Source organism: Neolamprologus brichardi, chromosome 7, assembly GCF_056152115.1.
Source record: "Neolamprologus brichardi isolate AB-2024 chromosome 7, ASM5615211v1, whole genome shotgun sequence".
Lineage (NCBI taxonomy): Eukaryota > Metazoa > Chordata > Actinopteri > Cichliformes > Cichlidae > Neolamprologus > Neolamprologus brichardi.
In genome coordinates, this window is record NC_142110.1 from 2,869,831 (window position 1) to 2,888,915 (window position 19,085).

A 19,085-nucleotide genomic window follows, 5' to 3' on the forward strand; every position below is an offset into this window, starting at 1 on the left:
CCCACAGTTATAGTTCTTCTGGACATGTTTTCACAAGCTTAAGAAAGCGAATATTGTAAGTCCCATTTGACTTATCCACCTACTTTGACTATTTAAATAACATATTTGCCATTTAATGCCTCTAGAAATTGTGACAGGAAGATAATTACATACTATTATTAGAATTTATGCAGTTATGCAAGTATTGTGTTAAGAATCAGTGGCAGTGTTAATGTGGCCTCGTAAAAAAAAAAAAAGGGGGGGGGGGGGGGGGGTAAATAAATTTAATTGGATCCGTCTTGGGGAAGCCTAAACTCCAGTTGGTATTTAAGATTATGACAAACAGAGCCTTTCAAATAACTTTCACAGTATGGTGCCTCATGCTTTTCAAGCCCAACATACTGTTGGCTGTAGTTATAGATAAGAGCAACTCTACACTGGAAAGTCCCTGTTCATCTTCTGGATTACAAAGGTCACCACAGAGACACAGGAAAACAAAATAAAACAGTCTACTCAAAACACAAAATAAAATGCTGATAAGATGCTTAAAATGTTTATTTACAGGTTTTAAAAGAGAAAAAAAACAACCAAATGCCTGACTTGTTAAGCATACTGGTCTTCACTTGTTATGAGATGTTAAAATTATCACCTGGAACATGTTTGAGTCAAGAATATAATTAAAACAGTTCTGTCCAATGCTTTAAGTCTGAGTCACAATGTAAAATAAGATTATGTAGCGATCATCTCTGTTACGGTTGCTGCTGGAGTCACACTACATTGCCTTCTGCTGCATTCTTTACCACAACCTTTTGGCAGAGTGTCAGAGTAAACACCACAGCAAAAAACAGAAAATTAGGCTTCACGTCATCTCATCAGACTTCATAACCTGGGCAACCAAAGCTCATGGATCTTGCAGTCTTCCTACCAACAAGCCTCCTCCCTGGTCTGGGGAGGGAGCCCATCTTGACAGGTGGTCTGTGCCCCTGTAGGTGGTTTTGCTTGGGTGACAAAGCTGCCTGACGGGCCTCCTGGAGTTCTCTGAAAGGGGAAATGAAAGTGTTTTCAACTATAATTAGTCATTAACCAAAACCAGCCTGTTAAACATGAACATAGGAATGAGTGATTACTACAGGCTGTCACAGGCGACTACTACATTGCTGAGATGAAACAGCACCACCTGCTGGTACGATTCGTGCATTTTTTGCATCGTCACCGCTTCAGAAGCAACACTTGGGCCTATAACTTCTCTTGGGGTTTCACTTCCTTAACAATGCATTTATTTATTATAAGTGACTTATAAGTACTCTGAAAGTCTCCCATCATCTCCATTAATTACTGCAATACTTCAAGTGCGACTTGGGTCTGAAACCTTCGAACTGGGGACTGCAGCTTAAATTATTTTCAGTCTTCTTCTTACTTCTGAAGCAGGGCGGTCCTGAACCTCTCTACATCCAACTCTCTTCGCAGCTCAGCAGCCAGCCTCTCAGTCCTCTTCTCCCTCAAGACTGTGTGCTTGCAAAGCTCCCTAGCAGATGGCCGCTTTGTTGGGTCTGGTTCCAGCAACAACTGACAGAGAAAAAGTGCTAAAGATAAGCTATTCCAGCTATAACAAGTAAAAATAATATTTAGACAGGTGGCAACTAAGAATGAGTGTTTAAATAGCATTAAATTAAATATTTTTAAAACAACAAGGTTATAGAATTACCTGAAGTAAACATCTAAAGGGAGGCGAGAGCTCCTGTGGCAGCTTGGGGAGACGCCCCTCTCTAAGACTGTGCCACTGATCTCCATTTAGCGGCAGAGGAGAAGCCCCGGCAGCCAGCAGCACCGTGAGGCCCAGGGCAAATATGTCGGCCTTGGGGAGGTGACTGTAATCCTGGGGAGCAGTGAGACAACTGAAATGTGAAATCACCACAAGAAACACCACAAAAACAGGAAAGTGCAACTAACCGGTTTTCCTCTAATGCGAATGAGCATTCAGAACAGTTACCTCATGCAGGACTTCACTGGCCAGAAAGCGGCTGTCCCCCTCCTCAACTTGAGGACTGGTGGCTGATGTCACATGACCCAGATCACCTGCAGAAAACTCAAAATCAGCCGACGGTAACAAAAATAAATCTGTCAAAAAGGTAGTTTTATTCAACATCAATACCGATTTTGTAAATGATTCTGGCTGAAGGGTTTCCCTCTTCTTCCTCTTCACTCTCACCCGTCACAATTGCGCTGGGGCGGTGGCGAATGAATATATTACCTAAAAAGAAAAAACCGTTAGGAACGAGGCACAGCGAATGAACGTCCAAAGGGAGAAGCGGTCAAACAGACGCACTTGGTTTGATGTCCAAGTGAACGAGGCCTGAGCCGTGGATGTATTTTAGACCCACAGACACTTGCAGAAGCAGATCTTTCAGCTCTGCCTCTGTGAACAGCTCTCCCGTTGCCTCCCTCTTTACAATAGCGTCATTAAGACTTCCACCTGAGGGACACGCACGGGAAGACAAAAATCAACGCCGTCCTTCATTTTATATTTACTTTAGATGCTGATTTGAAACCTACCGTCACAGTATTCATTCTGAATAATCATGTGATCATCCTCAGCCCATGCTGAGTAATATCGGACAACGTGTGGGTGGTGCCCAAGCACAGCATGTGCATACACTTCCTTTAGGGCCAGCTGCCTAATAAAAGAACAAAAAAAAAAAAATCTTATGAGTGAAGGTGTTTAAACGATAGGGAGGGCTGATGTGTGTTAGCCAAACAGAAACGGTGCTGACTCACTCGTTGGCAGAGCCCGCCAGGGGTCGTCTGGAGCGCTTGATGGCGTACAAGCAACCATCCAGCCTCTTCACACACTTATAAACTGCACCAAACTCACCCACGCCAATGCACTCGAGCTCCAGGAATTCGCTCTCGTAGCGTGACAGCATAAAGGCTTGGACAGCTCGTCTCTGCCAGATTAAACAGACATGGTAAGAAGGAAAGCTTTCTAAAGAAAGAGCACACGTCACGCCGCATGAGAGGAGAACTGGGGTTTCTTCTGCGATGATTCACCAAATATGGTAATAAGTCCACAAGGAAATCACTTTGTGAGGATTCTGACAGCAGTTTTCTTTCTGCTAGAGATTCCTTGTAGAAATTCCGGAAGTTGGGCTGGCAGGATGTAATTTTTGGACAAAACACAAAGTGAGGAGGCAGCTGAAGATGACAAAGCCCGATGATGAAAGCATATCAGAAGCATCTGAAAGGGGAGGGCTACATTCAACACAAGTACTGGTAAAAATAGCTTTGTACCTTTGGTGGGAGAAAGGCTTCATCATCCTCTTCAGATGACGTTAGGCTGTGTTTAAACCTGGAATACAGAAAGGCCATTCAGCCCTTTATATACAGAACTACAAAAGTCAGCCTGTGTATCAGGACACGTCTAGCAAAGCTTAGACCAAAACTAGTTCAATTTGAATCCTGAAAGCATTTTTGTCATCAGTTGGAGATTCTTATTGTGACAGCAGTCCTGTAATAAGGTGGAATCGCATACCTGCGGCCATAGTCGTCATCATCGTCACTTCTACAACTGTTCCTCCACTGTTGCTCGCTGTTCCTGCGCACCGGGTCTGGGGTGAAAGGATTCACGTTGACAAGAGGTGCTGTGATTAGGTTTGCGGCAGCTGATGCGAAACGCAGAGTTCGCTGTTGACGACTTATCTTAAGACCGGAGTAAGGCTGGGAGGACTTTGATAGCAAACTCTAGAGTAAGAGAGAAAGAAAAAACAAACAAACATCATTCAAGCACACAGACGGGGAACAGAAGCATCTTTACTCTATAGTCTTCCCCACCTTGGGTGTGCTGGGAGAGTCACACAGTCTCAGCTTCCTCAAGGAGGCGTAAGGTATGGGGCTGGTGCAGTGCTGAGGGGAACATAAATAGCTGCTTCTACTGAAGTGACGTTGCGCTCTGGGGGTCCTGCAGGCAGAGGTGGGACTGTAGACTCTGGAGGTGCTGTCATCAGAGTTGTCACCGCTGCTGCTGCTCTCTTCTCCACAGCTAGAAAACAGCTGCTGGCTGATTCCATCACATAAAGTAGCCATGCTTGGGGCCTGAGTTTGGGGAACGGCTTCTTTTATAATGCCATATCCTTTTACACCTGAGAGCGCAACAGTGCTGTACTAAAATCTGGACTGATGTTATGCACAAAATGTGAAACCTGCTTGTTCATACAGTTACACCCCCACACCTCTAAAGTCAGAGGCCTAGTGTAGGATAAAGGGTTACTATAAGCAGCCCAGTTGTTTTATTATTGCCAGCAAAAACGTTAAGCTCGAAAGATGTTTCTCATATTGCTTATACCCCTAATAACGTGTGTTTATCACGTATACTTACAAACAAATGACCATCCACGCCAACACGCTTGAATTTCGCGCCACATATGTATGACTTCCTGTTTAAATAAATGACGCCACCGGTTTCAGTCATCCAGCTCTCTGATTGGTTGAGTTGTGGTAATTGAAGAAACACCTTGACGTAAAGCATTAGTAAAGAAATGTGATATTTAGTTAATGTTAGGGTAGTGTGGGGATATTACGAAAAGCTAACATTTGACATTGAAAGTAAGAATAAAAATTCATTAAAATATATTTTTTTAAATGAGCCAATTAAGTCGCTTTATAGTCATTATTAAGGGCAGTTGCAAATATTCATTGTTGTAAGTAACTTAAAAGTTTTGTGTATTTGACAGGGGAAATGTAAAAAAAAAAATAGGTCACTGTATTAAATAGTAATATAGACACGTGGGCGGAAGTGGGCTACGTCATCAAAACAGTGAGGCAGGAGGAGGAAAAGAAGCCCCGTCCGTGGATGTGACACGCTTACAAATACATAGAAAACAACTCCGCGAGCAGCAGGAAAGCATGATCCGTCTCTCACGCCGTGCTTAACCCGCTCGACACGTCGGAGCTTTGTGTATTTTCTCCCCTTCGTTCTCGTGTCCTCGGAGGCTGCAGCAGCACCATGGTGGAACAGTCGGACCGAGCCCCGCTCCTGGACTGGGAGGAGATCCCACCGCCCGATCCGAACCAGGCGGCTCAACCTACGCCTCAGCCGCCGCGAGAAGAAGACTCCGCGGCGGAGAAAAGTGCGCCGACAGACACTGCGGCTGGTACTGGGTGGAGCAGCAGCACCACCATCGACGCCACCACCATCATCATCCCCCCCGGTCCGAACCGCAATGTGACAGCTGCTGTTGTTGTCAAAGGGGACGGAAGCCCGGGCCGAACCGAGCTGTCCGGGCACGGCTGGGATCGCCCGCAGCCTCTCGGTACAGACCGTAACGCCCCTTTCCCCGGCCTCTCAGTGAAGGATCAGTGGGAGGAAAAAGACCAGATAGTGGCCGTGTTTGTGGTTACCTTTGATACAAGATCAGGTGAGCAAGCAGACTTTGCTCTTTTTATCCTTCGCATTTAAAATTCTCAGACGTGGACTGCGTAATCGCAGAAATGACGATCATGTGATGTTTTGACATCTTTATCTGTGCAACCATGAATTATGCTGAACGGTTTTCATAACAGCCATAACGAAGAAATAACCTCAACTATTGTGAGGCAACCTTTCAACACGAGACAAAAGTCAAACATCCTTTAAAGCTCATGCAAAAATAAGTTACTGAAGTCCCAAATCGTCTAAAGGGGAAATCCTTCCACTTAGATCTTGTTTAGAATCGATCAGAACTCTCTAACTCCTAAGTTTCTTCACATAGCTGTGTTGGCTGAGTCACTGCTTTCTTACTCTCCCTGACCTCTGGCTAACACATGACTAACATGCAGGATTGGAGGAAGTTGCCAGGATGAAAGTAGACAGTGTAGGAAGTGACTTCATGGGTATTGTGTGTGTGTGTTTGTGAATGGCAGGGAATATGATAGAGTGGTGCCTGCCTCATGACATCAACTTGGATGGTGTTGAATTCAAGTCAATGGCCAGCGGTTCTCATCGGATCACCAGCGACTTCATGTACGTACTTCCACATGTCAAATTTTAAACTCAGTGAGGCTCAGAAATCTGTCAGTCTGTGTTTACTCCCGCTCTCCGTTATGCCCACTGGACAGATATTTCCGTAAGGGTGGCTACTTCGGTCTGGCATGTTTTGCGAACATGCCCGTGGAGAGTGAGCTGGAACGAGGAGCGAGAATGAAGTCTGTGGGAATTCTGTCTCCGTCCTACACTCTGCTCTACCGTTACATGCACTTCCTGGAGAACCAAGTCAGGTGAGACGTGTAGAGTTGCTGTTTTCCTCCTTCCTCTTCATACCCAGCCCACAGGTTCCTTTTTATATGCCTGCCTTTAATATAGGCTCATTTATTAAACATGAACTCAGGATCCCAGTTGCAGCTTTTGTCGCAAGAACCCACTGACATGCAGTTTTTCTATGAAGTCTTAGCACAGGAGTGAAGAAAATACTGTTAACAGCATCTCTCCTCCTCTCTTCTGAAACACTGCTCTCCTTATGATAAAATCCTGACTCAATGTGACACAACCACAGGTTTGGGTTACAGTTAAAGCAGATCTGCTGTAACTTGAAGGAAGTGCGGAAATCTTGGCTACATTTGATGTGTGACACTTTGCAGTAGCAAGCCTAAAATGTGTGATCTGTATGGCTTAAGTGGTTAAATCAAATAGAAAAGTTTAATTTATTTCATACAGCTGGCCTCAGATGATCTCACTGTGCAATTTATGGATAACTTCTGCTTTGCACAATCTGTGATCTTGCGTTAGGAGGACCAAACACTGGCTAATACTGAATACACAATTTAAAGTCCACGCAGTAACATGAGCTGTGAGCACCGGTGGGAATGTGCAGAAAGAAGTGAGTTCAAGCTTAATCTGCTCACATTCCTTCTTTTTTCCCCTTCTCATCCCCTTGAAGACACCAGTTGCAGTGTCCTGGCCAGTATTCTCCACTAGAGGCCTTCTATGAGGATAAGAAGGCCATTCTTCCCCCTAAAGGAAACGGACTAGTCACCGCCTGCCCGACCTGGAGTGTTACTAATATAAGCCGCTGCATGCACCCTGAAATGAAGGTCTGAAAGCACACACTTGGGTTACTGATGCTCCCTTGTCTTGAATGCTCTGAAACATCAAACGTAACTCCCCAAAATGACCACATTTGCCACTACTTGCACTCTGTAGATCACCCACCCGGCTGGCTGCATGTCCCAGTTCATCCAGTTTTTCGGGGAGCAAATAATGGTGCTGTGGAAGTTCGCGCTGCTTCGGAAGCGCATACTCATCTTCTCGCCTCCACCTGTAGGAGTTGTCTGCTACAGGGGTGAGTTGCTTAATCATAGCTTGTGCACACCCTATTAACATTTCTCTACAGCTCTTGGGTAATATGTGATTTACTGCGTATGCGCTAGGGCTGCCACAAACTATTATTTTGATAGTCGACTAGTCACCGATTAATTTTGCGATTAGTCGACTAATCAGAAGTAAAACGTACAGCTTATTGCACCAGCAGCATCTGCTCTTATATAACTATCATTAGCTTACAGCTTTAAGTGTTTAAGGTATGTGCTAACTAAAAATAAAGACAAGATGATAGTTTATTGAATTTTAATGAAATTTGCAGATTGTTTTGGTGAAGTTTAATAAACTCCTTGCTATCTAAAATATAACAGGACACCGGAGTAAATTCTTGAGCATCTCACACTTCTGATAATCAGCTGTCTGCTTGACGTTTATTCAGCTGTGTAAAAACTACAACTTTAATCTCAGCCAAACCGATTTACTCAGGAACAAATAAAATACTATAAAAAAGCCAAACAATAACATTTTTAAGTTATCTAAGTGACTTATATATCATGTTTAACCTGAGTAGCGAAAGACGGCGGTGGGTTTGAAAACGATTAGCGGGAGTCCGGTGTTCTCACGGCTCTAGTGAGCCTAGCCCCCGGCTAGCTATCGAGCTAGTGGGTAACAGACGTCTCCGAAAACGTCGGAGCGCTTTTGAAAATATGTGGTGTCGTGATAAACTGAGCAGATATTTGAGGTTTACACAGCTACATTCTGGCTTGAAAATATGCTAAACGTTTATTTTGTGACCCAGAAAGAATAATAAGAGTAATATTAAAACTAACTAGCTGCCGCCATTGTTGGAAACTGAGCTGGGCCGCGCTATGAATTCTGGGACACAGCTTCTTCTTCGGGGTTTAACGGCAGCTGGCATCCTTGTACATGCAGTGCTGCCATCTTCTGTTTCAGTCCGTTATTACACTCTTAAATCCTACTACTTATTCCTGCGTCTTTGGTGATCTTACAAAGCTTCAAAAGAGGCGTCGACTATTAAATCAGTCGTCGACGATTTTGATAGTCGACGTAATCGTGGCAGCCCTAGTATGCGCATTCTGTTTTCACAATAATGTGATGCAAAGGGATGTAACAAATTGTCAAACAGAGAAGTATGTGTGGTGTTTTTTCCTCTTTTTGGAGGGTTTTCATTCAGTATTTTCATATTCCCTCAGTGTATTGCTGTTGCTGCCTGGCCAACGTTTCATTACCTGGCATCGGAGTTTCTGTGCCTGAATTGCGGCCTTTCTTCTACATCAACATAGCCGACATCTCTGCCCTGGAAACAGAGCTGTCATACGTGGCCTGTGAGTGAAGTTTAACTGTAAATGTTTGATTTACGACATAAAGCGATGAGTTCTTTTATATAGACATGTTTTCCCACGTGATATGTTTGAAGGCACCACGGAGAAGATCTTTGAGGAGAAAAAGGAGCTGTATGACGTCTATATCGACAACCAGAATGTGAAAACTCACAGAAGCCATTTGCAGCAGCTGCTCAGGCTGACCGCAGCAGACAAGGAGAAATACAGGAAGCTGACTGAGCAGAGGTGCGTTAAAATTGTGTCGCTCCTCTTTCTTTTTGTTTAAAATTTTCAAAATGCATTTGTTTTGTGGTCATAGAAAAACGCTGCAAAATGAGCGTTTGTTATTTTTAGATTTTACTGTGACTGACTTTTTCTTTTCAAAGGCAACTGCTGCTGTACTCTCAGGAGGTGGGTGAAGACTGCACATCAAATGAAGAGGATCTTTTCATCCTGTGAGTCTTTGACAGCTGGTTGCATGGTTGATAATGGACTTGAGTCATACTCAGACAAGTGCAGTGTGGCCCACGTATTAATGCAGTCGCCTTTAATCTCATCTTAGGTTCTTTATGGAGCTTAATAACCGCATCTTCCAGACCCTGTCAGAGCTAGCAGGGAGCGCCGACCCCACTCTCACCGGTGAGCACGTGAGGGCCATGGGGCTGGATCCCCAGGGAGATCGAGCCTTCCTTGCTGACCTGCTGGAGGTTTATGGTTTCGATGTAACGCTGGTCATAGACAACCTCTGCTGCCCCTGAACCCCATTCAACCCGGAAAACTCGGAAGCCTGGATTATATGTGCCTACTAGGGTCACAAATACAAGACTCTGAAGACACTGCCTCCATCCTGGGACTTCATCTGCTCTCTTCTCTTCTGTGTTTGTGTCTCATCTTAACCTGAGACTGTTTCTAACCACTGTGGAAGAAAAGGACACCTAACATTGTGCATTTCTTCACAGTGGGTGATAAACACCAATACTGCTGAGCAGACTTGTCATCTTGTGGCCATTAACATCTTATGCGAGTCACTCCTTGCTGTTTTTGTCAGAACCAGTTTCCTTGTGTGCATACTTGTTTGACTTTGATTAAGTGAGCAGGACTGAAGCACTGGATGAAAATGTAAACAATTCTGATGATCGCACCTGCTACTGTAGTGAAGTCACCGGCACTTTGACGTCCACTCGTGGTTTGTCTAAAGAATGGATTTAAGGTTCCTCGAAATGAATTTGTGATATCTTTCCTGGGAAATCACACAGACCTCAGAATAACAGCTGTAATTCTGTTCTTATGTTTTGTTTTTGTCTGACTATTCCTGAAAATGGTTGAGGGGGGAAAAAAGCTTTTGGATCACGTTAACTGCCTTTGAAAAAGGAAGCAATATGAATCTGAGTGATAAGGGAAAAGCTGTTCTAAGGACCTTGCTCACCTTCACGCACCTTAAACAATATTTAGATATCACAGCGTGCAGGAGAGCGACGCATTCTGGAAGTTTTTTGCATTGTTGTACGTCGAAGCTTCTCATTTGTCATAATTGGTGGAAGACTTTTCAATGAATGTGTAACTCTTATTGTGAATGCTGCACCACGTCCGCCACGGGACTGTTTCCCGACACACACAGTCACGCTTAAATTGAACTTTTTATATGCTGTTTTTATGATTTAGTCTGAGCCATCTAGTTCTGGAGCGGGAGCACCTGTAAATGAGCTGTCACATTTTCTTTTTCAAACTACTGTAGAGCCTTGTTCATGAGCAGAAGTTCATACGTCTCTTATATTCTGCTAACTAAAGAGTAATCGATGAAGCTGTTTGTTGATCAGCTCCTTTTCAGATGTGACAAAGATCTCTTTGTGTGCGTTTAAAAAAAAAAAACCCTGTAATGTCCTGAGCCGAGCAGAAGCTTTAACTCCTCCTCTGTGGGCAAATTCACGGAAAGGACTCGGTCTGTTCTCAGTCCTTTCATCAGTGAACCCAGCTTTAGAAATGGGCCAACTGTGTCTTTTGAATACTGCTGGCAGAGTGCTTTTATTTCAGCCACCCCTTTGCCAACCACGGTGATAATTTGTTCCATGTTGGAACACATAAGTCTGACGTTTGCCTTGTATAAAATTTAAGAAGTGGTTTTAACTTTCTCTCTGACGTACTCCACCCCAAGGATATTTTTTCTGGCTTTGTTAAGAAAATAAAATACACTAAGTGTTGTATATTTAAGAAAAGGGTAGTAAAGGGGACCTACTCTGCATTTCCTTAGTGTCTCATATACGCTCATACTAAACATGGCCAAAGTTTGAAATAACCAGGTCTGGGAAGCAGATTCTCTGAACAGTCATTTTTCACAGTGTTATACATTTAAAATGTTGCTTCTGTGTAGATAAGAATAGGGCTGCCACAAACGATTATTTTGATAGTCGACTAGTCACCGATTAATTTTGCGATTAGTTGAGTAGTCAGATCATCATCCATTGAAGTAAAACATACAGCTTACACCAGTAGTATCTGCTCTTATATAACTATCATTAGCTTACAGTTTTAAGTGTTTAAGGTATGTGCTAACTAAAAATAAAGACAAGATGATAGTTTATTAAATTTTAATGAAATTTGCAGATTGTTTTGGTGAAGTTTAATAAACTCCTCGCTATCTAAAATATAACAGGACACCGGAGTAAATTCTCCAGCATCTCACACTTCTGATAATCAGCTGTCTGCTTGACGTTTATTCAGCTGTGTAAAAACTATAACTTTAATCTCAGCCAAACCGATTTACTCAGGAACAAATAAAATACAAAAAAAAGCCAAACAATAACATTTTTAAGTTATCTAAGTTACTTATATATGTTTAACCTGAGTAGCGAAAGATGGCGGTGGGTTTGAAAAACGATCTGCCGGGAGTCCGGTGTTCTCACGGCTCTAGTGAGCCTAGCCCCCGGCTAGCTATCGAGCTAGTGGGTAACAGACGTCTCCGAAAACGTCGGAGCGCTTTTGAAAATATGTGGTGTCTTGATAAACTGAGCAGATATTTGAGGTTTACACAGCTACATTCTCGCCTGAAAATATGTTAATCGTTTATTTTGTGACCCAGAAAGAATAATAAGAGTAATATTAAAACTAACTAGCTGCCGCCATTGTTGGAAACTGAGCTGGGCCGCGCTATGAATTCTGGGATACAGCTTCTTCTTCTTCTTCTTCGGGGTTTAACGGCAGCTGGCATCCTTGTACATGCAATGCTGCCATCTTCTGTTTCAGTCCGTTATTACACTCTTAAATCCTACTACTTATTCCTGTGTCTTTTGTGATCTTACAAAGCTTCAAACGACGCGTCGACTATTAAATCAGTCGTCGACGATTTTGATAGTCAACGTAATCATGACTAGTCGACTAATCGTGGCAGCCCTAGATGAGAAGCCCCACCTCCTGTTATCGAGGGGCAGCCAATCAGAAGAACGTTGGCTGAAAGGAAGAGAAACTAAAACGTCAACGATCTGCACCACAGCCCAGTATTTAAGACAAATAAGGATTATTTTGAACTCTGAGTGATGCAAAGCAACTCTAGTAGCATCCATTCAAAAACATATGGAGCTGGAAATGAGCGTCGTAGGTCCCCTTTAAGCCCTGTTTTTTGAATGGGGCCTTATCATAATGTGACTTTTTTCAACTTACAGGAGCAAGGTGACTGATTTCTCTGTGTACATCAACATTAACTGCTAATACATTACGTACACCGTCATGAGAACTTCAGAATGACCTTAGCTTTTCCAGGATCGACTACCTAGTCTGTTGACTTATCAGCTGATATATCATCTTTCCTCTGACAGCGTTTGTTTTCCAGGTGTATGTTTAATGTTTAAAAGAAAAAGGGAATGTGCACAACACAAACCACTGTATAAAATGCCTTCTTTGTGGAACTGTTCACAGATGCGTACCAGCATTAGCTAAACGATTCGTTTGTACAGCCTTCTCACATTACTGAATGTCAAAGACGGCAAAAGTATTGCACACACGCAGCAACGTATCCAAATAGTGTGACTGTTTTTTTCCTTGATTGTAAGAGTAAATCACACAATAACAAGTAAGTCTTCACCTCTACTAATGCGAAACACTGTAAGAGATGTCAGTAATGTACACGAGAACTCAATAGCATGAGCAACTGTCAGTTTCACTGTACTGCCATTGTAAAACAATAAAACACTGATACGGTTCAAGTGTTGTCTAATCTTCTAACACCGCATCGTTTTCCTATTTCAATTTAATAGTCCTCCTTTGTAAAAACAAACAAACTGTATTTAAAGTCAATCGTTCTGCAGCAAAAACGTAGAAATTAAGTTTATTTTCTGCCTGAAACTTTCAGATTTTTCAACCAAACCAAAATGAACCCACAGCATTCTCCAAGGGCCCCACAAAGCAGCCACAAGCTTAATCCTGCAGATTTACTGTCTTACGCCATCTGTCCGATCAGACTCGGCATCTCCGTGCAGCGTGCCAAAACTCCAGGTCCAAGCTACTGCAAAACACTCAGGTCGGCACAACGTCCCCACCAAGAAGACCAGCAGAAGTGCAGCTTTGATGGCTTTATAACCTTGATATCAAACACATAAATATCACAAAGGGAGAAAAACTGCACCGAGGTGGGCAGACATTATTTTTATTGACCATGTTAATAGTGAACTTTTCAGTAAACATCCTGTAAGACAGCCTGTACATGGGTTACTGGCTTAGAAAAGAAGCCTTGGTCCTTTTACATACAGCAAACAGCCTGTAAGGTAGTTGTTTTTGTAACTGCTACTGAATATTTTATGGTTACATGGAGTGAAACAGCCTCCATCAGCACTTCATGATCATTTAAAAAACTGCTGGCGAAGCAAAAATCCATTTTGAGGGTGAACTCGGGGTTTGATGGCCTCGAATTCGGCTTCTGTCCCGCTGTTCTCGTCTTCTTTCGGCTTCTGTTTTCTCATCACTGGATCTGCGAGAGGAGCTGCTCTCTGCGCTCGGCACTGATGAAGAAGCGGAGTTTCCGTGGCAACAGCCTTACCTCCACAGGCATCGCCTCATACTCCTCATTGTCGATGTTGTAGAAGCCGGAGGCGCCCTGCGGGGACCGTGGCAAAGTTAAATGTCAGGGCAAAAACTCGCTTCTGGAAGTAGACGGACTTATAGAATCACGACCTTAAAGCAGGTTTGATTTTAAAGGATTTCTGACCTCTGGCAGCTGCAGCCAGCAAGCACCAGCCTCCAGTTCTGTGGCATTTTCAGTGAATACAGTCGGGTCTGCTGCTTTTTTATTGCTATTATGAAGAAGGATTAAAATCATTGAATGCATTTTGCACAATCACACACTTTCAGAAATGTAGGAAAAAACACTACTGACCCTGCAGTAATGAACTCGCCCACGGTCAAGTTGTGAGGCTCTGCACTGATCCTGAGGGAGTCATTGATGCGCTGAAAATTAAAATGAAGAATGCAAAAACTTCCGAGAGGCACAGAGCACTTAAAAGGGGCAGTGACATGTTTTCTTTTTGTTTTTCTAAGAATAGCAACACAGCTTTACATATATAATGCTTTTTAACTGACCCTCTCCACTGGGTTTTTGTTGTGCGTTTGAACAAAGAGCTCTAGCGTTGACAGCTGCTGCTCCTCCCACTTCTCTGGCTCTTCCACTTTTGGAAGCTCTGACCAAACACACAACCACCAAAGCAACAATTAGACAAACAGTGTCCTGGGCTGTTGTGCTACAAGTTCAGTCACACTCGCTCACCTTCAGCTGGTGGGTTCCAGTAGTTCTTCAGCCTGCGGATGATGCGGTGGATCAGATTCGGCCTGGGGGCCTTCACAGGGGGCAGGTCGGGGGGCCGAAGCGTGGGAGCCAAATAAGACACAGAGACATCCCGGACCAGAGGCCACTCCTAAAACATAGTAGTGAATAAATAGTAGGGGTGGGGGAAAAATCGATACTGTGTAGCATGGTGATATTTTGTTTGCTAACAATGTATGGATACAGGGACAGCAGAAATCGATATTTTGTTACAAAAAAGGTTTTTGTGCTCTGACTTCAGAGCATGTTGATCCTTTTTCTGAGCAAGAATCCTGACATTCCTTCACTGTCCAAATGTGTTTAACTTGTTTTTGGCAGCAATAAACATGACAGTTTACTTATTTTAATTTAAGACATGTTTTATTTTAATTAAGTTTAAAACTTTTTTATTTAATGTAAAATTATATTTTGTTTTAATTTACTTTCAGATTCTTCAGTTGCTGAAGGGGCTGCATAGTTTTCATAAACTGCATAGTTCAGAATAGCTATAATTGTACCAGATGGTTGATTCAGTTAAGTTGGACTAGACTGTAATACAAACCGTTCAGTTTGTCAACAATAAAACTGAAATGAGAGAAAGACTGAGTGTGAGACTTTGATATTAGAGAAAATGAATATTGATAAAGTTTACCTTTATGTACAGAATCTGAATATCGCAAAATATTTTAAAAATTACAATAATATCGTATCGTGGGTTAAATATTGTGATAATATCGTATCGTGGGATGTATGGTGATTCCCACCTCTAATAAGTAGTGTCATTAGCTCTCTACTAAGAATGTTGTTTGAGATTTATAACAAAGAAACATCTGCAAATTTGGACAGGAAACCTTTAAAACTGTTAAAACTGCTTAGGCTGCAGGACTAACGGACGGCTCAAATAATTTGTGAAAAGTGAAAATCTGGAGCAAATATTGCCAACTGTACTTCTGCATTAAAAAAACCATACACTAGCCAGTATACAAGAGCCTCATGAACCAGTAAACACTCATCTTACTGGGTTAGCAGACACAGAATCACAAAAGGAGACAATGGGAGACGTGAAACGCATCCACAGCACGAGTGATCTGCACCGACTGACTCGTTTCAAAATCTACCCCCAAGTTTTTGTAAGGATGTGAAACTTACACCACAACAGATTCACGGAGTGAGATGTTTGCTGTTATTTTCAATGCAGGAGAAAATAAGGGGGAAAAACTAACAGTAACTATAATAATTATGAAAGAAAGGAGTTGCACATATTAATCGCTTTGCCAGCATGTTTAAGGAAAGAGAGCATCCTTACCCTCAGAGTGCTAAACCAATGCGCCGCATTTGTCTTCAGCGGTCCGAGGTACCAATATCTGTCGGGAAATGTTATGGTTAATCATTCTTATATGTGAAGAATCGTTGTCTTCCTCGTCTAGTTACAGTCTTGAGTAATCTTACTTGCTGATTTTTGAAGCCACATCTCTAAAAGCCCCCCAACGCAGTCCCATCAGAGCAAAGACTGGCTGCTCTTTCTCTCCCTGGGAAAACAAGCACATACACTTCAAAGTCAAACTCCTGTCCAAGTGTTAAACCAGTGCAGTTTCTCCCTCACCTCGTTCTCACATTCACAAACGTGGGTACTGACAGCGATACTCCATCAGTCTTTTACAGCTGAGGGCTAAAAACTACATTTGAACATGTCTCATGTTTAAACTTTTATAGCACTGAGAATAATTTCAGTGCATCATTAAATATCAAGGATAACAAAATGTATATGTAATTTTTTTAAAATTATGCATTCAGCTTTGAATTTACTTCCTCACTTAGCTAGTTGTCAATTTATTTATTTATTTTTATTGTATTTTATTTGTTACTTTATATTCTAAGAGTCAAACACTGTCAGTAGAATCAGAGTACCGCACATCTCTACTTTTAATTACAGAAACAGTCACTAACTTGCCGTTGCATACTTTATTTACTTTATTGGGGCGGCCATTATTGACCATTTGCAGGAAAAGCGATGGGTATATGATTCTCTCTACCTCATATTTTCTACCTGGGATTTGGAGTCGTGGGTTGAGCTGCTTAAACTCATTTTTTTCCACCATGTAACCAGGCCAGTAATTTCCATCCACTGTTTGCTCATCCTATCATATGGCAGCGGTATGCAGTTGTGTCATCTGTTTACTTTTGGGTAGCACATCACCAGCTGCTCGTCTCTCCTCCTTCTTGACCTGGTTATACTCCAGAGTTTCTTTGTTTGTTTTGATCTGTGCTTTTTCAGAGGTTGTTGAAGTAGCTCCTTATTTACTGAACCCTAATTGAAAACTGAAATTCAGCGCTTGCTGTCAGATATGTCTGGCTTGTCTTTCAGTTGTGTGCGCTAGGAAACATAAACAGGTGTCACTGAGATGGGACAGAAACTGCAATATGACACTTTTATATCATGGAAAAATGTATATTATTGCAGATGATATGATACGGCACAGCCCAAGTAACAAGGATTCTGAAGTCTCTGGGAAGAACTTTTTTTAATTACTACACACCTTGGACATGAAATAATTTGCACGGAGACCTGAATTTAAATTTGCTTATTTCTTCTGCTGAATTTAAAGTCGTCAACATGGCAAAAGAGAATATTAAATATTAAGAAGAAAATTAAAAATAATAGTTTATGTTTACGTTTAGGCCAACATGTATTCAAAATATGAAAAGAAGGTCAATTAATAAATAAGTTTGAGTGGTACAAAAGGAGAATAACAGAAAATCATCAAAATTAATCAATGTATATATTTTTTAAACTTGAAAAATAAAAAAGAATACTCACAAAAACTGATAAAACTCATTTATTTTTTTCTTGTAATTTTCTTTTATTATAATAAATATTCATATATGTTTTTAAAAATATATATAAATATATTTTACCTGATGGCTTTTAAAATAAATATTAAATAACTTTGGAAAATGTGCTTTATGAATCCAGGTTACCGGCTTACTGTTAAAAACAGCAAGATGATTTTAAATAAGTACAGACATTCGTTTGTAACTTGTAGAGCAATATATAAGCAGTTTCTCACTTTGATTTGGAGCACATCCAGCGGTACAGTTTCTCCCTTCAGTATCGACAGTGCCGCTGATGTGATGTCCCTGGAAAACGAATGACGTTAAAAACATTCTAGTTAATGGAAGAAATCAGGAATTCTGTACTATAGATTTACTGAGTGACATGATAACAACCCAGTGAAGTTTGTCGTGGGAATATGTAATGATCATTTTGTGTGTGATGCTGAAACATTACTTACTTGACCTTGTTGTCACTGAGGAGATGAAGACTTGGACTGAGGGAATTATGGGAGCCTAGTGGAATGAATCCAATTGGTGTCTTACTGAAGACGTCCTGTGGTCAGAAAACATCCACCAAAAGAAAGATTTAATTACTTAAAGTATCAGAATGAATATAGTTATTACAGACAACTGATGTCAGATTAAGCTACTATATTACATTACACCTACTTGGTCTGGCCTTCTCAGTAAACCTGTGATCACTTCCTGCAACGTGCCATCTCCTCCAGCCACGATCAGCATGTCTGTTTCTTCCATTAACTCGATCAGTTTTTTTGCCTGACCTTCATAGTCTGTCTGTAGAGGGATGTGTAATATCTAGATGTGACGTCATGCTCTGGGACACTCTCAGAGACACTATTACCTGATAAATATCCAATTGAAATAGAAAACAATACCTTGACTACTGTAATCTGCACACCAGCCAGGTGTAAAATAGGAGCAGCATTCTTTTCGAATAGGTTGTTGGCTTTCCTGGAGAAAATTAACACAGGAAGCTGTAAATATTCTGAGAAAAATTAAACAAGACTCTCAGAGAGACGTCGGGAGATTATGCGTCTTACCCGTTGCAAGCTGCAGGGTTCAAAATCACAGTTGCTTTCCTGAGTCGCTCCTGTGGTGCTATCTGCTGCTGTCCATATTCCTAACACAAATGATGACGTTAAGGATAACTGTCACAAAGAGGAAACTTGTGTTTTGGGGTAATAATTTAGTGACATCTTACCCTGGCTAATAGACACGCCTCTCTGCGCAGGACGCTGTCACTGATGAGATATTATACACAACATTTAGGACGCGAAAACGGGAATTTGTGCAGTCTGTCTCATTCATAGCATGAAATACCCACCAGTGTTTTCCATACAGCCAGTATCCACCGTAGGACAAGACACACACAGCAAATGTGCTTTTCTTCCAATGATTTCGCAAAGTCCGAAACACTTTCACGACTCGAGCCATGACTGTGATTAAACTGTTTTCAAAACCTCAATTTTAGCGCCGTGGTACAGATCATTAAGCGTCATAAACGACACATTTTCATCACAGCGGTCACAGACTCACAGATTTAAGACTAGCATGAGTATTTTGGTGTACCGTCAAAACCGTCGGAAGCAAAACAAGAGCCTCAAACTCATGGTTCCGCTTGTGTTTTGATTTTTTTCAGAACTATTTCTAGTTGCACATTTTTCCAAGTATTGCTTTATGTAAGTCTCCTAAAAATATTTTATTTTTTAATTCTTTTTTTTTAAGTTTACAGATTGTAGATTTAATTAAATGCCTTAAACGCTTTAACTTACAAGAACTACAATTCCCATAATTGGTAATGAGGACGGGGCCATCATTCGGAGGACCCCGCCTG

The 19,085-nt window shown here is 41.8% G+C and overlaps 3 protein-coding genes across 5 annotated transcripts; 1 reads left to right on the forward strand and 2 right to left on the reverse strand.

Moving 5' to 3' along the window:
• Positions 1–525: 525 nt before the first annotated feature.
• wee2 (WEE2 oocyte meiosis inhibiting kinase) lies at positions 526–5,325 on the reverse strand. Of its 3 annotated transcripts, none has more exons than XM_087842823.1 (12): positions 4,916–5,325; positions 3,808–4,132; positions 3,509–3,717; positions 3,268–3,325; positions 2,755–2,924; positions 2,533–2,654; positions 2,306–2,452; positions 2,132–2,230; positions 1,970–2,055; positions 1,685–1,855; positions 1,397–1,545; positions 526–1,017 (listed from the first exon to the last, which is right to left on the reverse strand). In XM_087842823.1, the coding sequence occupies exons 1-12, from the start codon at positions 4,978–4,980 to the stop codon at positions 852–854; spliced, it is 1,767 nt and encodes a 588-aa protein (XP_087698949.1). In that variant the 5' UTR covers positions 4,981–5,325; the 3' UTR covers positions 526–851. The 3 variants fall into 3 exon arrangements, with proteins under 3 accessions (XP_087698949.1, XP_087698948.1, XP_006795834.1); XM_087842822.1 differs by lacking the exon at positions 4,916–5,325 and adding an exon at positions 4,352–4,551 and having other exon boundaries at positions 3,808–4,068; XM_006795771.3 differs by lacking the exon at positions 4,916–5,325 and having other exon boundaries at positions 3,808–4,184.
• On the forward strand, positions 4,731–12,806 carry dennd11 (DENN domain containing 11). Its single transcript, XM_087842824.1, has 9 exons — positions 4,731–5,390; positions 5,875–5,974; positions 6,070–6,228; positions 6,888–7,041; positions 7,151–7,289; positions 8,482–8,613; positions 8,706–8,856; positions 8,997–9,065; positions 9,173–12,806. The coding sequence occupies exons 1-9, from the start codon at positions 4,979–4,981 to the stop codon at positions 9,366–9,368; spliced, it is 1,512 nt and encodes a 503-aa protein (XP_087698950.1). The 5' UTR covers positions 4,731–4,978; the 3' UTR covers positions 9,369–12,806.
• Positions 12,807–13,230: 424 nt separating this feature from the next.
• agk (acylglycerol kinase) lies at positions 13,231–18,823 on the reverse strand. Its single transcript, XM_087844325.1, has 14 exons — positions 18,576–18,823; positions 18,453–18,492; positions 18,292–18,371; positions 18,127–18,202; positions 17,900–18,025; positions 17,689–17,783; positions 17,464–17,533; positions 15,845–15,924; positions 15,702–15,759; positions 14,360–14,507; positions 14,176–14,273; positions 13,973–14,043; positions 13,805–13,889; positions 13,231–13,693 (listed from the first exon to the last, which is right to left on the reverse strand). Exons 1-14 carry the CDS (start codon positions 18,683–18,685, stop codon positions 13,559–13,561), a joined length of 1,272 nt encoding a protein of 423 aa, XP_087700451.1. The 5' UTR covers positions 18,686–18,823; the 3' UTR covers positions 13,231–13,558.
• Positions 18,824–19,085: the final 262 nt, after the last annotated feature.

Excerpts from the sequence above, each read along its gene's own strand:
- wee2 (XM_087842822.1), bottom strand. The coding sequence starts at position 4,501 with ATGCTTTACGTCAAGGTGTTTCTTCAATTACCACAACTCAACCAATCA. Across the intron at positions 2,925-3,267 it reads AAGCCTTTCTCCCACCAAAG|AGACGAGCTGTCCAAGCCTT; the intron begins GTACAAAGCTAT and ends TTAATCTGGCAG. Across the intron at positions 1,018-1,396 it reads AGGACCGCCCTGCTTCAGAA|AGAACTCCAGGAGGCCCGTC; the intron begins GTAAGAAGAAGA and ends TTCCCCTTTCAG.
- dennd11 (XM_087842824.1), top strand. The coding sequence starts at position 4,979 with ATGGTGGAACAGTCGGACCGAGCCCCGCTCCTGGACTGGGAGGAGATC. Across the intron at positions 5,391-5,874 it reads TACCTTTGATACAAGATCAG|GGAATATGATAGAGTGGTGC; the intron begins GTGAGCAAGCAG and ends TGTGAATGGCAG. Across the intron at positions 8,857-8,996 it reads AGGAAGCTGACTGAGCAGAG|GCAACTGCTGCTGTACTCTC; the intron begins GTGCGTTAAAAT and ends TTCTTTTCAAAG.
- agk (XM_087844325.1), bottom strand. The coding sequence starts at position 18,685 with ATGGCTCGAGTCGTGAAAGTGTTTCGGACTTTGCGAAATCATTGGAAG. Across the intron at positions 18,203-18,291 it reads AACCCTGCAGCTTGCAACGG|GAAAGCCAACAACCTATTCG; the intron begins GTAAGACGCATA and ends AATTTTCTCCAG. Across the intron at positions 13,890-13,972 it reads GGCGAGTTCATTACTGCAGG|CAATAAAAAAGCAGCAGACC; the intron begins GTCAGTAGTGTT and ends TCTTCATAATAG.